Genomic DNA, 23,109 nt, shown 5'->3' on the forward strand with positions numbered 1-23,109 from the left:
AACAGCCTCTATCAAAACCCCTCATCATCTTGAAACCTCTATTAGGTCACCTTTTAACTGCCTGAGCCAGGGAAAATAATCTTAACAGTTCCAGTATCATCTGAACTGAATTCCTGCATCCCTGGTAAATCTCCTCTGTTCCCGTTATACATCTTTACATTCTTCCTGAAGGGTCTAATACTCTTTGAGACTTAACTAATGATTTATAAACTTCTAATGTGATCTTGTTTCCTTTATATCCTATTCCACTACTTTATAAGCCAAAATAATCCAGTTGCTTTCTTAACCACCTTATCAATTTACGCTGCCACCTTTAAGGATTTGTGTACGAACACCAAGATGTGTCTGTTCATATATATTTCTCAGAATTGTGCCATTTATACTATATTGTCTCTCCATATTAGTCCTCCCAAAGTGCATCACTTACCACTTCTCTACAATGAACTTCATTAGCCATGCTTCTGTCCATTTCACCATCCCATGTCATCCTGAAGTCTACAACTATCCTCATCAGTATTTACTGTGTTGCTTAGTTTTGTATTAAAGCATACTTTCAGATGTAGCGAGAAGCATTATAGTTTAGATCTATAAAAATTGAAAATAATAATGGACCCTAAACTGACTCTTGGGACAGCATCACTGCAAAACATCCCCCAGTCTGAAAAATAAGCATTCCAGCACCACCCTTTGTTTCTTGTCACTGAACCAACCCATGTTTGCTTTCTTTCATTAACCTATGTCTTTCCGAAGTTTATTTTGCCCCTCATAGTGGATTACAGAAGCTTCTGCATCACCAATATTGGCCTGAATCTCTTGTAGTATCTCAGTTTATCCCTCTCTACTTCCATGAATAGTAGTATAACATTAACAACCCTCCAGTCCTCTGGATACAGGAGTAGTTCCAAGGAGGATTAAAAATCCTGTGATCAGTGCCTTTGCTATTTCTATCTTTGCTTCTTTCAGGCACCTAGGATGTATTTAATTCAGACCAGGTGACTTACCAACCTTTAAGTATTGCTTATCTTTTTGGTGCATCTTCTCTATCTATGAATATACTTTTCATAACTTGCTTAAATTTTAATGCAGCCTGCATATCATTTACTTCCTTTATGGAGACAAGTGCAAAGTGCTAATTTTACACTGGAACTGTGTCCTCTACCTATGATTTCCCTTTGGTCCTTAATAGGCCCAACTCTTCCCAAGCTAATCTCCTACATGATAGGTTTCTAAAACATTTTAGGGTTCAGTTTAATGTTGACTGCTAATCTATTTTCGTAACTTGTCTTTACCTCTTGTGTTAACTTTTCAATTCACTCCTGTACATTTTGTAATCTTCCTGGTTGTTAACTGAATCTTGTTCCTGACGTATGCCATAAGCCGCCTTTTTCAGTTTTATTTTATCTTTTATTTGCTTTGCTATCCAAGGTGCATTAAGTTTGGATGCTGTACCATTTCCCTTCAAAGAAAATGCCGAGCAATCTCTTACCTAAATGCCTTCCAGAACACACTTGCTGCTTTAATCTGCAATTTCATTTTCCAGTCTACCTTCTTAAGCCGTTGAAATTAGCTCTTCTCCATTTGAGTATTTTTACCTTCAGTATTTTCTGATCTCTTTCCAGAATTACATTATATACTTAATTATATTGTGACCACTGTTAGCTATATGATCACTTACTGTAAAGCACTCCATTTGCCCCACTCCATTTTCCAGAATCAGAAAACACTGCTCCTTTCTTATTAGGCCAGAGACATATTGTTTGAGGAAGTTCTCCTATAAACAATCAGAAATTCTTCTTCCTTACTCTTCGCGCTGTTTTCTCCAGTCTATATTAAGCTAATTAAAGTCTCTTAATATTACTACTCTTTTTGTTGCACATCTTTGAGACTTGCCATTAGATTTCCCATCTAAGTCCATTAAAACCCAACAACGGAATAGCTCCCAATAGAATCAGCCCCAGAACCATCAGTTTTATTAAGAACTATAACATCATCCTTAACTAATGCAGCCCACAACCTCTCTTTCTCCTTTATCACTCTTGAATACTCGGTAACCAGGAATATTAAGAACCCATTCTTGGTCCTGTGTGAGTTATATCTCTGCTCATGCAACCATGCCATAATCCCATGTGGCAACTTGTTAGTTAGCTCACTGACGTTCAGTCACGTTATGGACAGTGACATAAAGACAATTTTAATATCCCTTTCACTACTTTTGTTAATTTTTCATGATCTGATTTCTGCAAATTTTGGGATATAACAGCAGTTATATCTCTATCCTTAAATTTCATTATGCTCCTTTCTGCTTTCACTCCTCCTCCAAAATGAGATTAAATCTTTTCCAATACTACTTGTTGATCTCTCATGGAAAACTTTGGCCCCAGCTCTGTGCAGGTGCTTCTGAACTCAGTAAGCAATGTCACTGGGATTAATCCTGAGAGTGCTACTTTCTGTTGTCAATTTTTTAAAAAAAAAATCTCATTCCTCACTGATGAAACTCTCCTTGAAGGACCTCAATCAGTTCCATTGGTTTCGTCATGGACCACAGCCTCTGGCTGTTCCTCTTTCCCTTGCAGAATATTATGCACATGTTCAGTGATATCCTTTACCCTGATACCATGTTGTAATTATATTTATGGTTGGAGAAAAGCCTGCCTACACCCTTACTATTGAGTCTCCTCTGACTACAGCATTTGTACTTTTTCCTGTGTGGATAGTCTAATCTCCCATGGCACTAGGAGTTTGATTCGCACTGCATTCCTTTAAAGGAATGTCATCCTCCCTGATATTTAAAACTGAGAACAAGGTACCCCAGTGGCTTGGGGAATTTGTGCACCATATGTATCTTCTTCCTGCCTTACCTGGCAGTGTGGTGACTCCACTTGTAACGTACAACCCAGGAAACTCTGACAGATGGGTACTCTGTCGTTCTACCAGCCGCTCCCAAAACCCTGAAACTCAGAGTTTGAGTTCGAACAACTGGAGGCATTTCCTGCACGAACAGTTACCCAGGATGAGTGAAGTGTCTGGGAGTTCTCACATAGAACAGGATCTGCATGCAACAACACTCTGCTGGCCTGCCGTGTTAATCAATCCACTGACCTCTTAATCACTTGAGACCCTGACCACAAACTTGCAACAATGAACTCTAAAAATTTAAGTCACTGATGTATAAACTCTTGAAACTGACCTTTTATAAACTGACCTCAAAACTGAGGTACTAAAATAGTAAAACCCTAACTACAAACACTGGAATTGATTTCCATCAATCTAAAACACAATGGAAGTTATAAAGCGAATTTTCAACAACCATGAAAGAAGAACCATTTAATTAAACTAATTAACCTGTTACCCACCAATTCACTCCCTCCATTGTAGTGATACACCTTTTGATTTTCTTTCTTGGCTTTTTGCGTTCAGCTAGCGTTTTGACTCTGACCGTCCAAGCTCACTCTCTTTACTCTCACTGGCTATCTGCTACTGGTTCTTATGGTCCTATTTGTTGGCCCCTCGCATTTTTCCCATTCAGGCTGTCTCCACTCTCTCAGGTACTGGAAGTTACTAGTTTAATTCTGTATTGCATATCTGGTCTAGTGGTATGGCTGGGCATCCGGAGGCTGCCTGTGACACTACTTCGTATAAGCGTCTACAAACTTCATGACTGACAGACGCCAGCGATTGACCCTCACATTGAGTCTAGTTGGAAGATGGAGTGCCAGTAGGAACTACCCAAATCAGAATTTAGTTTATCAAATGAGGGAAACCCCTTGATGCTTGGTGGTGTTTGATTGTCCAAAGTTTCCCAAATGGTGCAAATTCTCAACAGACTTGGTAAATTTAAAGATAAGAGGAGAAATTACAAGGAGAGCTCCATTCTTACGAGAAATATTAAGTACAACATATAGACAGAAGAAAAGTTCAAGGCAAAGTACCAGGAAGCATTAAGATCTTGTGGTATAATGGACATAAGCCAACAGTCAAAGGGAATAAAGATTGCAGCAAAAAGTAAGGTTTAAAAGGTAACAGAAGACAGCAGTAAAATGAAAGTCATAATATTTGCTGTAGAATATTTTTAAATAGCTGGTATAAAAGATGTGAAATTTGTCTACTGATCAGTAGTCTTAAATGAACTGTTATGATGGCAGAGAAGGAGGTGCAGGAATTTACAAGGACAAACACAAGTGAGGGGATTATTGAGGGAAAATGAAAATTGTTAGACTTAATAAATGAGTCATTACAGGTAAGTGGATGGGTCCAGGCTATTACTAGAACATTGAGACAGGCACAAATAATCACTTAAATGGTTGGGGTTGGGGGGAGGCTAGCTTCAATAAAAAGAGGGAATAACGAAGAAAATAGTTAGGTGGCTGGTATATGAGCATCTGCTCTGTAGCTGACCCCAGGCAATTTGTGGATTAAGTTCATCCTTGTCTTTATTTTGGCTGCAGTGTTTATCAAATATTATCTGCTTGTGAGACTATAATCCAGAGGCATTTCAGGATAATTTGGGAAGCCTTTGTCCTTATTTACCACTTCATATATTGTCATGCAGAAGTAAACACAAAATCCTATTCAAAAGTAGGATGGATTGAAAAAAAAAGTTGTTCAAATATAAGTGTTAATGAAACTAGAACATTTGAGCTATTTGGTAATGTTTCCTTTTTTGTTAGACTTAATAACTGAGTCATTACAGGTAAGTGGATGAGTCCAGGCCATTACTAGAACATTGAGACAGGCACAAATAATCACTTAAATTATTGGGGTTGGGGTTAGGGGGAGGCTAGCTTCAATAAAAAGAGGGAACAACAAAGAAAATAGATAGGTGGATGGCATGTGAGCATCTGCTCTGTAGCTGATTCCAGGCAATTTGTGGATTAAGTTCATCCTAGTCTTTATTTTGGCTGCAGTATTTATCAAATATTATCTGTTTGTGAGACTATAATCCAGAGGCATTTCAGGATAATTTGGGAAGCCTTTGTCCTTATTTACCGCTTCATATATTGTCATGCAGAAGTAAACACAAAATCCTATTCAAAAGTAGGATGGATTAAAAAAAAGTTATTCAAATATAAGTGTTAATGAAACTAGAACGTTTGAGCTATTTGGTAAAGTTTCCTTTTGTTGGCTTCCAAATAGAATCTGTGCAACTGAATAGCTCTTGAAGTGAGAAAAGCTGCCTGCACTTCGAAGAATTTGTGTTCAGTCAGAATTTGAAATATTGCATGTGACTTCTTTCTGCCCTGATTAGCTTTTAAAGCTAACTATCTGTGTTTGTTCTAGTTACTGGTTCTGATGCATGCTTTCACAATTCATTTTCAGTTACATACCCAAATACTTTTATCAAAAAAATCTCGACGAAGAAGCCAGCTTTGAGTAAACTTATTGAGCAAATTTGGCCAGTTAGCTTAACATCTGTCATTGGGAAAATGTTAGAAGCTATTATTAAAGATGTAGCAGGGCACTTAGAAACATTCAAGGTAATCAGGCAATGTCAACGTGGTTTTGTGAGAGAGAAATCATGCTTAACCAATTTATTAGAGTTCTGTGAAGAAGTAACGTGCTGTGAATAAAGTGGAACCGGCGATGTACTGTACTTAGATTTTCAGAAGGCATTTGATAAGGTGCCGCATCAAAGGTTATTGCAGAAAATAAAATCTCATGGGGTAGAAGGTGACATATTGACATGGATTGAAGATTCTCTAGCGAACAGGAGCAGAGTAGACATAAATGGGTCTGTTTCTGGTTGGCAAGATGTAATGAATGGTATACCACAGGGATCAGTGCTGGGACCTCAGCTTTTAAAAATTTATATAAATGACTTGAATGAAGGGACTGAAGGCATGGTTGCTCAATTTGCTGATGACACAAGATAGGCAGGAAAGTAATTTGTGAAGAGGACATAAGTAGGCCACAAAAGGATATAGGCTGAGTGAGTGGACAAAGATCTGGCAAATGGAGTATAATGTGAGCAAATGTTAAATTGTCCATTTTCACAGGAAGAAGTAAAAAAAAAAGCGTATCTAACTGGCGAGAAATTGCAGAGCTCTTTGATGCAGACAGAACTGGGTGTCCTATTGCATAAATCATAAAAGGCTAGTATGCAGGTACAGCAAGTAATTATTGTGAGGGAAATTGATTACAAAAAGAGGGAGGTTATGCTTCAGTTGTACAAAGCTCTGGTGAGATCACATCCGGAGTACTGTGTACAGTATTGGTCTCCTTATTTAACAAAGTAAATGCGTTGGAAGCAGTTCAGAGGGTTTACTAGACTATTACCCGGAATTATTAGGTTGTCTTATGATGAAAGGTTGGACAGACTAGGCTTGTTTCCACTGGAGTTTAGAAGAGTAAGAGGCGATTTGATAGAAACATATAAGATCCTGAGTGTTCTTGAACGGGTGGATATGGAGAGGATGTTTCCATAAGAGAATTGAGAACTAGGGGGTCACTGTTTAAAAATAAAGGGTTGTCCATTTAAGAGAGAGATGAGGAGAATTTCTTCTTGAGGATTGAGTCTATGGAACACTCTTCCTCAAAAGTTAATGGAAGCAGAGTCTTTGAATATTTTCAAGGCAGAGGTAGATAGATTCTTGATGAGCAAAGGGATGAAAGGTTATTGTGGGTAGGTGGGAATGTGGAGTTGAGGTGACAAACAGATCAGTCATGATCTTATTGAATGGTGGAGCAGACTTGAAGGGTCGAGTGGCCTACTACTTCTGGTTCGTATGTTCTTATGTTTGTAATTTTGACTATTTTACAGTCTTAACCAGGTTGACTATTGATGCCTCAAGACCACTGAATGTTTTCCTCTGTTAGCTGTTAGTTGTTTACAAGTTTTCCAGTGCAGCCCCATTGTCTTAACACCCCTTGTGTTTTCTTAGCCATTTTACCATCTACATTTGAAATGTGATGATGCTTCCTGTCTCCACTGGTATATTCCAGAAAGCCAGTTGGTGAAGGATAGAACTGAATCTATTCTTTACACAGTTTTTTAGGCATTTATTTACAGAGGTGCACATTACAAGCATGTACCTAACACAACCATCACAGTTTCAGTCTGTATCTATTTATAGGGATTCCAGCGAAGCACCAGTTAATGCCCACCACCTGTGTACAATTAACCATAATTAATATAAAATTAACAGATGCTAAGCTCTCAGACGGTGGGTTCCAGAGTCCACCATCTTGGTGAAAAAGTTTCTTTTCAATCTCTGTCTAACCTTTCTACCAATTACCTCTGCTCTTCTCTGTATCCTTTTGAGTGCGATCACATCTTTACTGTAAAGCGATGACCAGAACTGTATGCAGTACTCTAACTGTGGTCTAGCTAATGTTTTATACAGCGCAAGCATGACCTGGCTGTCTGCTTTTGTCTGCTCTGCCTTATTTAATAAAGGAAAGTGTCTTGTATGTTGCCTTATCTACTTGTCCAACCTTCAGGGATCTGTGGACATGCAATCTAAGATCCCTCAGCTCCTCCATACTTTTCAGAGTGCTCCCATTTATTGTGTATTCCCTTGCCTTGTTTGCCTTTCCTGAATGCATTACTTCTTATTTCTCTGGATTGAATTCCATTTGCTACTTTTCTGCCAACCTGACCAGTCCATTGTTCTCTTCCTGCAGGTCTGCAGCTTTCTTCCTCACAATCAACCACACAGCGCCCTCTTACACTGCCTTTTTCATATTTTGTGTTTCTCTTTTAGCATGATCTCTGTAGTCCATAAAATACTTTCAACTAGAACAGGATATTTCTTAACCTCTGAGCATATCAGTTCAGAGGTATGCAATCTTGCACTACCTCTACATCCATATCATCAATATATGAACGTTTGTTTATTTTTCAGTTTTCTTTCATTCACAATTCCTCACTGAACTGTGAGAGTGTTATGGCCTTTGGAAACTTTTTTCCCTTCATCATTCAGAACTAAGAATCCAGTGATAAGGATTTACATCACCCACGTTTTCCTGGGTTATAGTATATTCTTAAGCCCTCAATCTCAGCTTTTGGTGCCTTTACATTCACTTGCCATGTCTTTAGTGAATGAGATGTGATGATATAGCCCTGATTGCTTCTGTTTCTTAAAACAATTGTTTTCTTTGATTGTTAACATATCTTTGCCTTATTACATTTCTTTGAGCAGTCTGGTAAATGCTTAGGCAGCATCTTCCCACAAGATTGGGACACAAGATTAACCATGATGAGACACACCCATGTGGACTTTGAGGATAGAGAAATAAATTAGGCTGTGAATACAGACAGCAGGTTGAAACAAAAATAGACAACAAGTAGTGCCAGATGTAATTTGTTTGAAAGGAAAAATTAAGAAAATGTTACAGATGGTGTGTTATGGACAAGAGCAGCGGGTTTGTCATGCAACAATAGCTTAAAAAGCATTAAGAATGTGATGATAAAACATGACTGGTAAGGAGTTTTAGATGAGGAAAATAGCAAAAATAAAAAAAATGAACAGAATGGGGACTGCTTTAAGTTAATTCAGTTGAAAAAGGCTAAAAGAGAACAAGGCTGAAACAAAACAAATCATCTTGCAAGGAAATATCTTGCAGGAATTTGTTCCAAAAATTATCAAGCAGAAAGATGCCATTCAGATAATGGCCTGGATTTTGCAGTAATAAGAGTCAATCTGTTAGTGTTCGCCGTCATTACTCATCTGCAATTGTCAACAGCTTAAGGCGGTCACACGTGCATAGTTAATTGTATAAATCCAGAATTTGGTGGTGGTGATTCTGTGCTTTTCTATAGAGTGCAGTGCTGGAGTTTCCCTCTCAACCACCCACCTTCTCCCCCCACCGCCACAGACTAGTCAGTTAGAAATCACGGAACTGACTGGAACTTGCCCTTCTCCGCTATTAGTCCTGCTGTAAAAATTCTTTGCAATGTTGCACCCTGTTGAATGAAGTGTAACTGTGTTTTTAACGGCATACTAGGTTCATAATTGTTGCTGAAAAACATTAAAACATTTCTGGCTGTAAAAAGCTGACTCTGTTTCTGGGATGTCAAATTTCCCTTATAGATATAGTTACATATTTTTATTTTTAAAAATTTGTTCCATATTTTAATTTCTGTTCAAGTGTGTGTGTGTGTGTATGTATGTGTATATATACACTTACCTGCTTACCCTGCTTGACGAACATCACTGTTGCTCAATGCCTGGAGGTCTTTTCACTTGGCACCAGAATCAAACTAATGCCAGGAAAAGTGAAATCCATGCCACAGAGATGCTTGATCTTTATGGGTAGCTTTCTTTAAGGTGAGTAGTCAGAGCTGTTGCCTTGCTGCTGACTGTGAAATCCAGGCCAATCTTTCATTCTTCAGAATTTTCCAGAGTTTTTCAGAGTCCATTGCCTCCTCTTCATCTGGGTCAGGTGTCTTTTGTCTCTTTCCTGTATTTTATTTTGCATTATAGGGTATCTGCAACATTTCTTTGATCCGTGATTAAACCAGACACCTTTGTTATATCTTCCTGCAACTTTAGTCTTTCCTGGCATCATTGCTTTAGGTTTACTAGGCCGACCTTGTTGAGTTGTCCAGGCTAAACGGAAAACATCCAGATTGGCTGCTCCCATCCTAAATTGTCATTTTGCTCTTCCTGCTTTTTTGCCTTTATAACCTCTTAGTACATGTAATTTAGTTATGGAAGATTGCACTAGAGGTTTTTCTGGCCTCAGTTGGCATAATTGATAGATTCCTAATCAATCTATTTAATTTTGCAATAAAATTGAACATTTTACTGGATTTCCTGTCGAAGGTAATTTCCTTGGGCATCTTTGAAACAGCAATCCATTGCCAAATAAGTTAAACTGTAATGTGAAGCAACCATTTGCTTATCAAATGCCACTAGCATTAATTATTCAGTTACATGAGAGGGGGGACCAGAAGAAATCGAATTCTAGGGAATTAATCTGTTAGACTGCTGCAGACTCAGCTACAGTAGAAAGGTCGACATAGAGTTACCCAGATCTTCATGTTGACATAGCTGATTGGAAATTACTGAATTTCATTTGCATCTATTTGTGAAACATCTTGCCGTGTTAAAAAAACTCTATATAAATGTAGCTAGTGACCATAGCCAAATCTGCATTTACTTGTATTGATGATTCCTGTTGGGTCTTTCTAATTCTTTTGCTGTCATGTATGAAAACTTGGCTCAGGGCTATCCTAAGTTTATGCAAGGGAGTGTCTTTGCTCTTCACTAGCATTTTATGTTTCCAAAAATATCATCTTTGTACAAGATGCGTAAATTAGAGAAATTAAATGTGCAAGCAAATGCTGATGTTTGGAACAGATTTGTATTTAACTTCAAATGGCTGGTTTATCAATTTTAAAGGAACTTTTATTTGAAGAGAACCTGTTAACTTCATTAATGTGTTACATTGAGTAAAAGGAATATGTGGATTTAGCTAGATATCTTTGTTTTTTTTTTGCTACTTTTATTGTTGCCCAAATTTATTTATGAATCTTATGGAAAAAGGGTAAATTTTCGTCTTTCAGTGAATCTGGTGTTCAAACAAAATGAGAAGTCTGTGCTGTGAGCGCTAAAGACAATAATTTGCTCTTAATTAAATTGGGCTGAACTTCTAATCATGCCCGTTATTGTGATGCTAGTATCACAATATTTTTCACTTCATCTTTTTCTTTTAGGAGAATATTTTGGAGAGAATTCACTTGCACGTAGTCTCAGACACTGAAATGGATACATGCACTGTTAAGTCCTGTATCACTCACCAGAAATTTGCCATGACTCTTTATGAGCAGGTAAGATGCAAAACTCTTTATGCAAAATAAATACAGTGTAACTAAATATATGAATTAGTTGTTGTAGACTTTGAAGAAATATTGATTGCTTAACTTTATGATTAGGATGTGCTGGGTCAAGTCGCATGTGGGGTAGAAAATTGTAGGGATGTATATGTAAATCGTAATGCTTTTTTTTAGATCTATGGATATTGTATGGAAATGTTTTTATTCGTTCATGGGACTTGGTTTGTCGCTGGCTAGGCCAACATTTATTGTCCATCCCTAATTGCCCTTGAGTAGGTGGTGCTGTGCTCCCTTCTGGAACCGCTGCAGTCCATGAGGTGTAGGTACGCCCACAGTGCTGTTAGGAAGGGAATTCCAGGATTTTGACCTAGCGACAGTGAAGAAACTGAGATATATTTCCAAGTCAGGATGGTGAGTGACTTGGATGGGAACTTCCATGTGGTGGTGTTCCCATCTATCTGCCGCCCCAGTCCTTCTAGATGACAGTGGTCCTGGCTTTGGAAGGTGCTGTCGAAGGAGCCTTGGTGAATTTTTGCAGTGCATCTTGTAGATGGTGTACACTGTTGCTACTGTGTGTCAATGGTAGTGGGAGTGAATGTTTGTGGATTTGGTGAGCTGTGAGAGCTGCACTCATTCAGGCAGGTGGGGAATATTCCATCACACTCCTGACTTGGCTTTGTAGATGGTGGCTTTGGGGAGCCAGGAGATGAGTTACTCCTCACAGGATTCCTAGCCTTTGACTTTCTCCTGTAGCCATAGTATTTATATGGCAAGTCCATTTGAGTTTCTGGTCAATGGTAACCCCCAGGATGTTGATAGTGGGGGATTCAGTGATGGTAATGCCACTGAACTTTAAGGGGCAATGGTTAGATTCTCTTTTGTTGGAGATGATCATTGCCTGATACTTTTGTGGCACAGATGTTACTTGCCAGTTGTCAGCCCAAGCCTGGATATTGCCAGTTCTTGCTGCATTTGTACATGGACTGCTTCGGTATCTGAGGAGTTGCAAATGGTGCTGAACATTGTGCAATCATCAGTGAGCATCCCCACTTCTGACCTTAAGATGGAAGGAAGGTCATTGATGAAGCAGCTGAAGATGGTTGGGCTTAGGACACTACTCTGGGGGACTCGTGCAGTGGTGTCCTGGAGTTGAGTTGACTGAACTCCAACAACCACAGCAATCTTCCTTTGTGCTAGGTATGACTCCAGCCAGTGGAGCGTTTTCCTCCTGATTCCCAATTACTCCAATTTTGCTAGGGCTCCTTGATGCCACACTCGCTCAAAAGCGGCCTTGATGTCAAGGGCAGTCGCTCTTGCGTCACCTTGGGAGTTCAGCTCTCTTGTCCATGTTTGAACCAAGGCTATAATGATGAGTGGCCCTGGTGGAACCCAAACTGGGTGTCAGTGAATAGGTTATTGCTAAGCAAGTGCCGCTTGATAGCACTGTTGACAATATTTTTCATCTCTTTATTGATGATCAAGAGTAGACTAATGGGGCTTTAATTGGCTGAGTAGGATTTGTCCTGCTTTTTATGGACTGGACATACTTGGGCAATTTTACACATTGCTGGGTAGATGCCAGTGTTGTAAATGTACTGGAACAGTTTGGCTAGGGGCATGGCTGGTTCTGGAGCACAAGTCTTCAGTACTATTGCCGAAATGTTGTCAGGGCTCACAGCCTTTGTAGTTTTCAGTGCCTTCAGCTATTCCTTGTTGTCACATGGAGTGAATTGAATTGGCTGATGATTGGCATCTGTGATGCAGGGTACCTCAGGAGGAGACCAAGACAGATCATTCACTTGGCACTTCTGGCTGGAGGTGGCAGCAAATACTTCAATCTTGTGTTTTGCACTCATGTGCTTGGCTCCTCCATCATTGAAGATGGAGATATTGTGGGGCCTGCTTCCTTAGTTAGTTAGTTTGATTGTCCTCCACCATTCCTGACTGGATGTGGCAGGACTGCAGAGTTTAGACCTGATCCGTTGGTTGTGGGGTTGCTTAGCTCTGAGTATCACATGATGCTTCCACTGTTTGACATGCAAGTAGTCCTTTGTTGTAGCTTCACCAGGTTGATGCCTAATTTTAAGTTTGCCTGGTGTTGCTCCTGGCATACTCCACCTGCACTCCTCATTGAACCAAGGTTGATACCCTGGCACTTGATGGTAATGGTACACTGGGGGATATGATGGGTCATGAGGTTACACATTGTGGGTTGTATATAATTCTGCTGCTGCTGATGGCCCTTAGCATTTCATGAATTCCCAGTTTTGAGTTTCTACATCTATCCTATTTAGCACGGTGGTGTGACACAACACAATGGAGGGTATCCTCAATGTGAAGATGGGACTTTGTCTCCACAAGGACTGTGCGGTGGTCACTCCTACCAATAATGTCATGGACAGAAGCATCTGTAACAAGTAGATTGGTGAGGACAAGGTCAAGTAGAATTTTCCCTCTTCTTGGTTCCCTCACCACCTGCCGCACACCTAGCCTAGCAGCTATGTCCTTTAGGAATGGGGCCAACTTAATCAGTAGTGGTGCTGTCAAGCCACTCTTGGTGATAGGCTTTGAAATCCCCCATCCAGAGCACATTCTGTGCCCTTGCCACTTTCAACGTTTCCTCCAAGTGGTGTTCAACATGGAAGACTACTGATTCATTAGCTGAGCGTGTACAGTAGGTTGTAACCAGCAGGAGGTTTTCATGCCCATGTTTGACCTGATACCATGAGACTTCATGGAGTCCAGAGTTCTATCAGAACATAAGAAATAGGAGCAGGAGTAGGCCATTCGGACCCTCAAGCCTGCCCCACCATTCAATAAGATCATGGCTAATCTGCCCCAGGTCTGAACTCCCCTTTTGTGCCAGCTCCTCATAGCCCTCAATTCCTTAATATTTCAAAAGTCTGTCTAGCTCCTCTTTAAATACTTCCAGTGATCTAACCTCCACAGCTCTCTGGGGTAGAGAATTCCAACATTCACTACCATTTGAGAGAAGAAATTCCTTTGCATCTCAGTTTTAAATGAGTGCCCCCTTATTCTGTAACTATGTCCCCTAGTTTGAAATTCCCCCACTAGTGGAAACATCTTCTCAATATCTACCCTGTCAAGCCCCCTCAGAATCTTGTACGTTTCAATAAGATCTCCCTTCATTCTTCTAAACTCTAATGAATAAAGGCCTAACCTGTTTAGCCATTCTTGATAAGTCAGTCACATCATCCCAGGAATCAGCCTAGCGATTCTCTTTTGAACTGCCTCCAACACCAGTATATTCTTAAGTATGGGGACTAAAACTGTACACATTATTCCAGGTGCGGCCTCACCAACACTCTGTATAGTTGTAACAAGACTTCCCTATTTTTAAATTCCAACCCCCTAGCAATACAGGCCAAAACTATTTTCCTTCTTAATTACTTGCTGCACCTGCATGCAAACTTTTTGTGTTTCATGCACAAGAACACCCAGATCCCTCTGTGCTGCACTTTTTTGGAACCTCTCTCCATTTAAATAATAGTTTCTCTTTTGATTCTTCCTACCAAAGTGCACGACCTCTCACTTTCCTACATTAAACCCGATCTGCCAAGTTTTTGCCCACTCACAACCAATCTATATCCCTTTGCAGATTCCTTATGTCCTCGTCACAACATGCCCTTCCACCTATTTTTGTATCATCAGCAAATTTGGATACATTACAGTCTGCCCCCTCCTCCAAGTCATTAGTATAGATAATAAATAATTGAGGCCCTAGGACTAATCCTTGTAGTAATCCATTAGTTAGGTCTTTCCAACCTGAAAAAGACCAATAAACCCTGACTCTCTGTGTTCTGGTGTTAACCAATCCTCAATCCATGCTAATACGTTATCCCCAATACCGTGAGCTCCTATCTTATGCAATAACCTTTTATGTGACACCTTATTGAATGCCTTCTGGAAATACAAATACACTATATCTACCAGTTCCCCTTTATCAACTCTGCTTGTTATTCCTCAAAGAACTCTAGTAAATTTGTCAAACATGATTTCCCTTTTACAAAACCATGTTGACTCTGTTTGATGACGTTAAGCTTTTCTAAATAGCCTGCTATTTTTTCCGTAATAATGGACTCTAGCATTTTCCCAACAACAGATGTTAGGCTCACTGGGCTATAGTTTCCTGCTTTTTGTCTCCCTCCCTTCTTGAAGAGGGGCGTCACATTAGCGGTTTTCCAATCAGCTGGGACCCTCACGGAATCCAGAGGGTTCTGGAATATTTCGACCAATGCCTCCACTGTCTCTGCAGCCACTTCACTTCAAGCCCTTGGATGCAGGCCATCAGGTCCTGGCAACTTGCCTGCCTTTAGCCCCATTAGTTTGTCAAATAGGTTGTCCCGCATGTTAGAGACTGTTACAAGATCTTTCCTTCCATTAGCTCCTTGTTTACCTGATAGCTTTGGGATGTTTATAGTGTCCTCCACCATGAAGACTAATGCAAAGTATTGGTTTAAATTATTTGCCATTTCCCTGTTCCCCATTATCAATTCTCCAGTCACATCCTCCAAGTGTCTCATGCTCACTTTAGTCATTCTCATTCTTTTTCAGAAGCTCTTGCTGTTTGTTTTTATATTTCTTGCCAATTTACTTTCATAATCAATTTTCTCCCTCTTAATTAGCTTTTTAGTCTTTCACTTCTGGTTCCTAAAAAGAAATCCCAATCCACTGGCCTACCACTAGTTTTTGCCGCTTTGTATGCCTTAGCTTTTGATTGGATACTCTCCTTGACCACCTTTGTTAACCACGGGTATTTCATCCTTCTCACCAAGCACTTCTTTTTGACTGGGATAAATTTTTGCTGAGTGTTATGAGATACCTGCTTAAATGTCTGCTGCTGTTCATTCACTGACCTTCCCCTTAGTCTATTTTCCCAGCCTGCTTTAGACAACTCTTTCTTCATATCCCTGTAATTGCCCTTATTTAAGTTGAGGACACTGGTTTGAGACCAGAGATGCTCGCCCTCGAACTGAATTTGAAATTCTACCATGTTGCAATCACTACCCCATAGAAGATCCTTAACTATGATATCTCTTACTAACCCCACCTCATCACACATTACTAGAACTAAAATAGTCTGTTCCCAGATAGGGTCTACAATGTATTGCTCTAAGATACGATTCCTGATGCACTCTACGAATTTGTCTTCGATGTTACCTCTGCCAATCTGATTTGTCCAATCAATATGTAGCTTAAAATCAATCATGACAATTGCAGTGCCATTCTTACATGCCTCCATTATTTCCCGATTTATACTTTTCCCTACAGTAAGGCAACTCTTCGAGGGCCAATAGATGGCTCCCACCTGTGACTTCTTCCCCTTGCCATTCCGTATTTCCACGCAAACTGATTCCACCTCACGATCTATTGCACCTATATCATTATTCCCCGCCACACTGATACCTTCCTTTATTAACAAAGCTTTTCCTTTTTGCCTATTTTTCCAGAATGTCGAATACCCTTGAAGGTTGACTTCCCAGTCTTGGTCACCCTCTGTAATAGCTATCAGGTCATATTCATTTATTTCTATTTGTGCCATCAACTCATCTATCTTGTTACAAATGCTGTGTGCATTCAGCTAAAGAGCCTTAAGCTTTGACTTTTTAGCATTATTGCTCAATTGGGTTCTGATTTCTGCTGCACTTCTCTGCTTATATTTTGATTGATTTTGGGCAACTCCCCACCAAGACTACACCACTCAGCCACCACTTCTGGTGGATTTGTTCTGTTGGTGGGACAGGGCATAACAGAGATGGTGGTTGTGATGTTTGAGACATTGTCTGTAAGGTAGGAAATAACATTGTTTTTATTTTTGAAAGCAGTAGATAATTAACATTTGCAGCTTTCCTTTATATCACTTAAATATATTGACGGCTTTAGGGCAATGGAATTTTTCTGGACATAAAAATAACCATGTTTTTGCATGTTCTCAAAATGAAAAATGTAGAAATCAATCACAAGCTGCTTTTCTCATTCCAAGTCTGTTCATCATATGTGCAAGCCTCTGTCCACGACTTGAGAACGTAATCTCGGTTGACAACTCATTGCAGTTCAGAGGGAGTGCTGCAATGTCTAGAGGTGTGATGTGTTTCTGATAAGATGTTAAACCGAGTCCCCATCTGCCTGTTCAGATAGATCTGCAAGGTCTATTGATGCTATCCAAGCATAAAAAGTGCCCTAATATCCTAGCTAGCACTCAACTGACACCAGAGAAGCAAGTTGACTGGTCACTTAAATTATTGTTGTTTAAGGCAGTTTAATGTGTTTAGATTGGCTGCTGCATTTGCCTATGTGACAGTAGTGCACTATACTTAGTGATTGAATGATTTGTATGTGCTGGGAATATGAAAGATGTTTTATAAACACAAATTGATGTGTCCTGATTTCCACATAAAGCAAGCTGGAAGGTCTTTACCAAGCAGTTTTACATGTTTTCACCAAGCATAGTTATAATCTGACAGGATTAAATAATGTGCTTCAGGAATGTACAGAAGGTTTTTTCTTTGAGGTCAAATTTGAAAGCCAACCTGTTTTTTTTTAAACTCTGCCTATGTTTATTATGCTTTTTATTTGAACAAAAATTCTAATGAGTTCTCATGGTAATGTTCCAAACAGAGATCCTAGGATGAATTTTGAATCATTTATGTGAGCGTGCACTGAAAATCAAGTTTTTTTGATGGCATCAGTGGATCCCACTACCTCTGAAAGGTGATACGATTTTAAAAGGAGGAAGGGTGGTAGGAGGGAGCCAGCAGCTCTTTCACCTTCGACCAACTGGCCATTGAGCTGGTGGTAGAGATTATGAAAAGGCTATTGAGCAGCAGTTTTAAAATTTCAATCAAGAAGCTCGGTGAAAATTGAATGTCCAGGGCATATCAAGGTGCAGCTGCCATAGACATAGCGGGGAGTCATGAGGGTTAATGGACGCAATAGTCAAGGTATTTAAGAAAGGCAGATTTATATTAGCTACTCAGTCAATGATGCAGAGTTGCCATCTCTGGTGCTGAAGGCTTGTATTTTTGAGCAGTGAGTGGTTGTACTCTTAAGAGGGACGTGAAGTTGCTGGCATCACTTGGACATCAGAGGTTAGTAGAGGAAGTCCTGGTGAACAAACAAGTACAAGCTGAGGGAGTTGAAATGGGAGCAAGCTACTCTGAGATTGGACAGAGCAGCAAGGAGGAGCTTCAGCAGAAGCATCCTCCTGTTCAAGAGGAGACCAGAGGAGCAGAGCGAGGGAGGAGCTGCAGAGGGAGGAAGGAATTACCCAGGATATTAGATGTACCTTTCAAGAGTCAATTACCTGCCCTGGTGAGGAAGTTCTTTTCTGTTTCTCTCTTCCCCCACCCCCATTAATTGAGAGAAGCAGGACATTTTAATAGGTTGATTATTAATCCAAAAATACGTATCTTGCTTTAGAGTGTGTGCCATAGCTGTGGAGCTACATCAGATCCTCTACCTTTCACTGAGCTGGTACATTACGTGTCAATTACAGCACTGTGGTGAGTAATACTTTGTCTTTTTCTGGAAAAGTAATCAATATATGAATGAAAAATGAATCAAGCAATAAATAACTTTCCCTGTTTAAATTTAGTAATCAGGTAGACAAGATGATGGAGAGGAATGAACGTCCCAGGCCAGAATTGTTTGCAGAGCTACTTCGGGCAGCAAGTACCATTGGAGACTTTAGGAATTGTCCGGTGAGAAAATTTTAGGTTTATGCATCACCTACTCTTCTGATAATTTGATGATAATGGAAAAAAATTCTGACTTGTGTGGCTGTGCATTGTCATCTTAGTGTTTCACTGTCTTTATCTGTAGGATCCATATATAATAGTTCTGAGTCTGTACACACGTTCAATTGTCAAATGATGTCCTACATCATAATTTCTTTCATGCAGAGGCCACCATTGGATAATGCTGAGACTTATCAGAGTCCGTTTTTAATGTGTATTTTTTTGTTTAATTCGTTATTCCTGTTTCTGATGAAATGCTTGCCCACAAACAAGTGATAATTATTAAATAGAAAGACATAGATGTTATTGGTAGTGTCATTTGCAAATTGTTCATGTCCATTAGTCTGCTTTTCAGTGTACTCCGGGATTCAAACTCATTTTGCAAGGTGGATCCAATCCTACATCTTGGACCTGGCAGGGTCTTAAACACATAGGCTAATTTCTGGGTACACGGTCCTGCATCTCATTTATACCAGTGGCATAGCTGCTGCCATGTTGATGCCTCCTCCTTCTAGACATCCCTGGCAGCCATCTGAAATCAACTTAAATAGGCAACTGAGAGTTTTGCACCTGTTTCAGGAGCCTTCTTTAAATCTTTAAAAGTCTAGGTGGAATGTGCACCATTCGTGCTATGTATCCAGTCATCACATTGCTGCTCCTGGGTCTGCTGGAGATACTTGGCCTCATGCTTGTACAACCTTACCCTATTCCCCAGCACTCTCTTGTCTTTCACCCCTCCCTGCCCTGGCCCCAATCCATGTATCCCCATTCCCCAGGCTCCTTTCCTCCTCCCAGCTCCCTTTCTCCCCTAAGCTTTCATTCCCACAAATTGCCCCCCACCCCGCTTTGAGTCCCAATCGCCCAGCTTCCACTGTGTCACTCCTACCCCATCTCCATATTTTAACTCGTCTAATAAATCAGCCAGAACACGACCATAGAGTCATAAATCTCAAATCTCACCATATCCGCTTGAGAGTTTGAATTTGGTTTAAAAAAGATCAGCATGCAAAACACATCTGTAGAAGCGGCTATGAAGCTGGCGGATTGTTGTGAAAACCCAAATGTTGACTAAATGTCTGTTGGGGAAGGAAAGCTGTTGTCCTTGCCCTGCCTGTTTTATTTTTTAGTTATGCTGTCATATTCCAAGTTTACAAATGCATGTCATTGGAGTTATTTTCGTTCATGGGATAGAGGCTTTGTTCCTCTCTGTCCCTTCCTAGTCCAATTTTTGCTAAATTTATTCTTTCATGGGATGTTGGCGTTGCTGGCTAGACCAGTATATGTCCCCTACCCCTAATTGTCCGTGAGAAAGTAACGTTGAGCTGCTTTTTTGAACCGCTGCAGTCCATTTGTTGTAGCTACACCCACAGTGCTGTTAGAGAGGGAGTTCCACTTTTGAGGTTTTGACCCAGTGACAGTGGAAGAATGGTGATATATTTCCAAGTCAGGATGGTGAGTGGCTTGGAGGGGAATTTCCTGGTGGTGGTATTCCCATGTATCTGGTGCAATTGTGCTTCTAGATGGTAGTGGTCAAGGTTTTGGAGCCTAAGGAGCTTTAGTAAATGTCTGCAGTGCATCTTGCAGATAGTACACACTGCTGCCACTGTTTGTCAGTGGCAAAGGGAGTTAATGTTTGTAGTTGGAGTGTCAATCAAGCGAGCTGCTTTGTCCTGGATAGTGTCAAAGTTCTTGTATTTTGGAGCTGCATTCATCCTGGAAAGTGGAGAGTATTCCATCACACTCCTGACTTGTGCTTTTTAGATGGTGCACAGGCTTGGGGAGTCAGGAGGTGATTTACTTGCTGCAGGATTCCTAGCCTCTGACCTGGCCTTGTAGCTATGGTGTTTATGTGGCCAGTCCAATTCAGCTTCTTATCAATGGTAACCCCCAGGATGTTATTAGTGGGGGATTCGGTGATGGTAATGCTATTGAACGTCAAGGGGCGATGGTTAGACACTCTTTTGTTGGAGATGATCATTGCCTGGCAGTGGACTGCCTGATAGTTGGATGACTGCACCTTGTACAGTCTCCTTGCAAAAGTTGGCCATGGAGTAGTCACTGGTGGAGGCCCTCAGTCATTTGCAATGTCATCATTCCGGTTTGGACCAGTCTCCCCCATGGTTCAAGCTTATAGTGCAACCTTGCAGTGCAGGTTAGGAGATTGCTCTCAGCTCAGGCGCAGGCACAGTTTGCAGTCCAGTGGGCAAAGCTGTCACCAATCGGTATAGTGGAATGGGGCGAAGGTAAGTGGGGTTTCAGGCAGCCATGCATCGCACTAAACTCTGGTCATCCTAGTCTTGGCTAGGACTCTTCAGGATGTGTTTAGGGGCCTTCAAACTTAACCAAGAGAGGTTCTTAGAACACCCAAGCTAACCCACACATCTATCTTTCATCTTGCAGGAGGCGTACATCAGGAGCATGGAGCCTGGTGACCTAGATGTATGCCTCGCGGCGTACAGGAAACAGAGACAAATGAGAAGAGAGCAATGGAGGCACCTGGCTACGCAGCGGGAGGAGCAGCACCCTCAGGAAGAAGGGGAGGCTGGAGCTCCCACACACGTTGCTGAAGAGCCACAGATAGCTGTCGCTGGTCGGCGCCTAGCTAGACCCAAGGTCTATAGATTCTGCCGTTCACTCCTGCAGATGACTGACAACCAGTGTCACCGAAGACGGCACATGTCTAGGGAATTGGTCAGTCGGATCTACCAGCTGCTGCAGGATTTGGCATCATGGGGATATGGAGGGCATCCACTGCCCTTGGCAGTGAAGTGACCACGGCACTCAATTTTTACTCCAGTGGCTCCTTTCAGCGCTCTACAAGTGACCTCTTTGGGATATCACTAGCCTCCACGCACAAATGCATCCATGAGGTCACGGATGCCATCTTCGTGAGGGCACACAACTTTGTGCATTTTGCCCGGGAGCCGGAAAGCCAGGATGCAAGAGCATTTGATTGTGTCCGGATTTCAGGTTTCCCGCAGCTGCAGGGTGCGATCGACTGCACTCATGTGGTGCTCAGACTTCCACTGCAACAAGTGGTGGGCTTTCATTTGCTGAATGTCCACCTGGTGTGCGACCACCACAGAAGCACCCTGCAGGTCTGCTCACGGTTCCCAGGAAGTGTCCACAACTCCTGAATTCTCCGTCCTTCACAGATCCCTGACATCTTCAGGATCCACAGAAGCTGCAGAGATGCCTCCTAGGGGGCAAGGGCTATCCACAGAGACGTGGCTGATGACACCTTTGTGGTGGCCTCAGACTACAGCAGAGTGAAGGTATAGCAAGGCTCATGCTGCAACTCGCATCTTGGTGGAGCAAACCATTGGGGTGCTGAAAATGAGGTTCTGGTGCCTGCACCGGTCTGATGGAGCCCTGCAGCAAAGTCCACAGAGGGTGTCATGCATCGTCGTTGCCTGTTGCGCCCTTTACAACCTGGCGCTGCAACGCAGAGTAGAGCTGGAGGTCGCCTCTGATGAGGAGGACGTCGATGGGGATGAGGGTGAGTAGGCCCTCAAGTGGAGGCCACTACACTGGCTAGACGAGGCAGGTGTGCTCGGGAGGCTGTCATAGCTGCTGGATTTGTGGAGGATGATGATGAAATGCAGTGAGGCGACACCATGGATCCTCACATTGCACCTGTGAATGTTTGACTCCAGCCTGGCTCGAGAATGATGGAGCTCTGACGCCTGCCCATGACATTCTGGCAGCAATGACAAGCATCATCAAGGTGCAGGCATCAGTAATGTGTCCAGTGTGTGTGAGGTCGCACCATCACTTTGGTTTGAAGGCTGCAAAGAGTACAGGGAAGAGGCCCTGGACTGAGACCCCTGCCTATAGTGCAGGAACCAAGGTTTCACATCTGAGTGACATGAGCACTGCTCATCAGAACAAGGAGCAGGGAGACATTCTTGGGAATTTATTTGCAGTGGGGAATGTTATGTACAGGTGATTAACACCCATGCCCAGGCTGTGCAGTTACATCTTCTTAACGCTTGGCCTAAATAACCATGTGGTTATGGTACTGGGTTTGTAACCCCAAGATCAAGAGTTCAAATCTCACAATGGCAAACTATGAAACAATGTAACTTCATTTGAAACAGATGGAAACGGGTTTGTACTCGAAAGAGTTACATCTTAACTCACGGACTCCCAGGACACATGCCCTTTTTGCGGTCTTGTGGAGTCCGTGGACCATGCATATATAGGGTGTGGTAGGTTGCACTCCCTTTTTAGTTATCTGAAAAACCTTTTATTAATGTTTTGTTTGCACTTCAGCCCCACGCTCCTGATCTATGGTCACCCAGTGTGGAAGGGGGTCGGGAAGGAGGAGGACCTCCTCGTGAACCTGCTCCTGGGCCTGGCCAAGTTGGCTATTAACAGGTCCAGGCAGCGGGCGATCGACGGGGGAGTCCCGCCCGATTGTCCCTCTTCCACGGCTACGTTCGCGGCCGGATGTCCCTGGAGAAGGAGCACGCGGTGTCTGCTGGCACTCTCGAGGCCTTCCGTGTTCGGTGGGCAGCGCGGGGACTGGGGTGTTTTGTTGACCCCTTTAATCACATTTTGATTTAAAGTTTG

The 23,109-nt window shown here is 41.6% G+C and overlaps 1 protein-coding gene across 5 annotated transcripts in view; it reads left to right on the plus strand.

Moving 5' to 3' along the window:
* LOC121277970 (inactive ubiquitin carboxyl-terminal hydrolase 53-like) overlaps positions 1 to 23,109 on the plus strand; it is a 124,366-nt gene that overhangs the window by 25,490 nt on the left and 75,767 nt on the right. For 3 of the 5 annotated variants that reach the window (XM_041187901.1, XM_041187920.1, XM_041187910.1), the window contains 3 exons: positions 10,658 to 10,771; positions 18,218 to 18,300; positions 18,393 to 18,498. In XM_041187901.1, coding sequence (XP_041043835.1) covers positions 10,658 to 10,771; positions 18,218 to 18,300; positions 18,393 to 18,498 — 303 coding nt within the window. Of the gene's footprint in view, positions 1 to 10,657; positions 10,772 to 13,160; positions 13,203 to 18,217; positions 18,301 to 18,392; positions 18,499 to 22,232; positions 22,262 to 23,109 lie in introns of those variants that run through there. The other 2 variants (XM_041187930.1, XM_041187940.1) reach the window with 2 other exon arrangements.

This window comes from Carcharodon carcharias, chromosome 1 (genome assembly GCF_017639515.1).
Source record: "Carcharodon carcharias isolate sCarCar2 chromosome 1, sCarCar2.pri, whole genome shotgun sequence".
NCBI lineage: Eukaryota > Metazoa > Chordata > Chondrichthyes > Lamniformes > Lamnidae > Carcharodon > Carcharodon carcharias.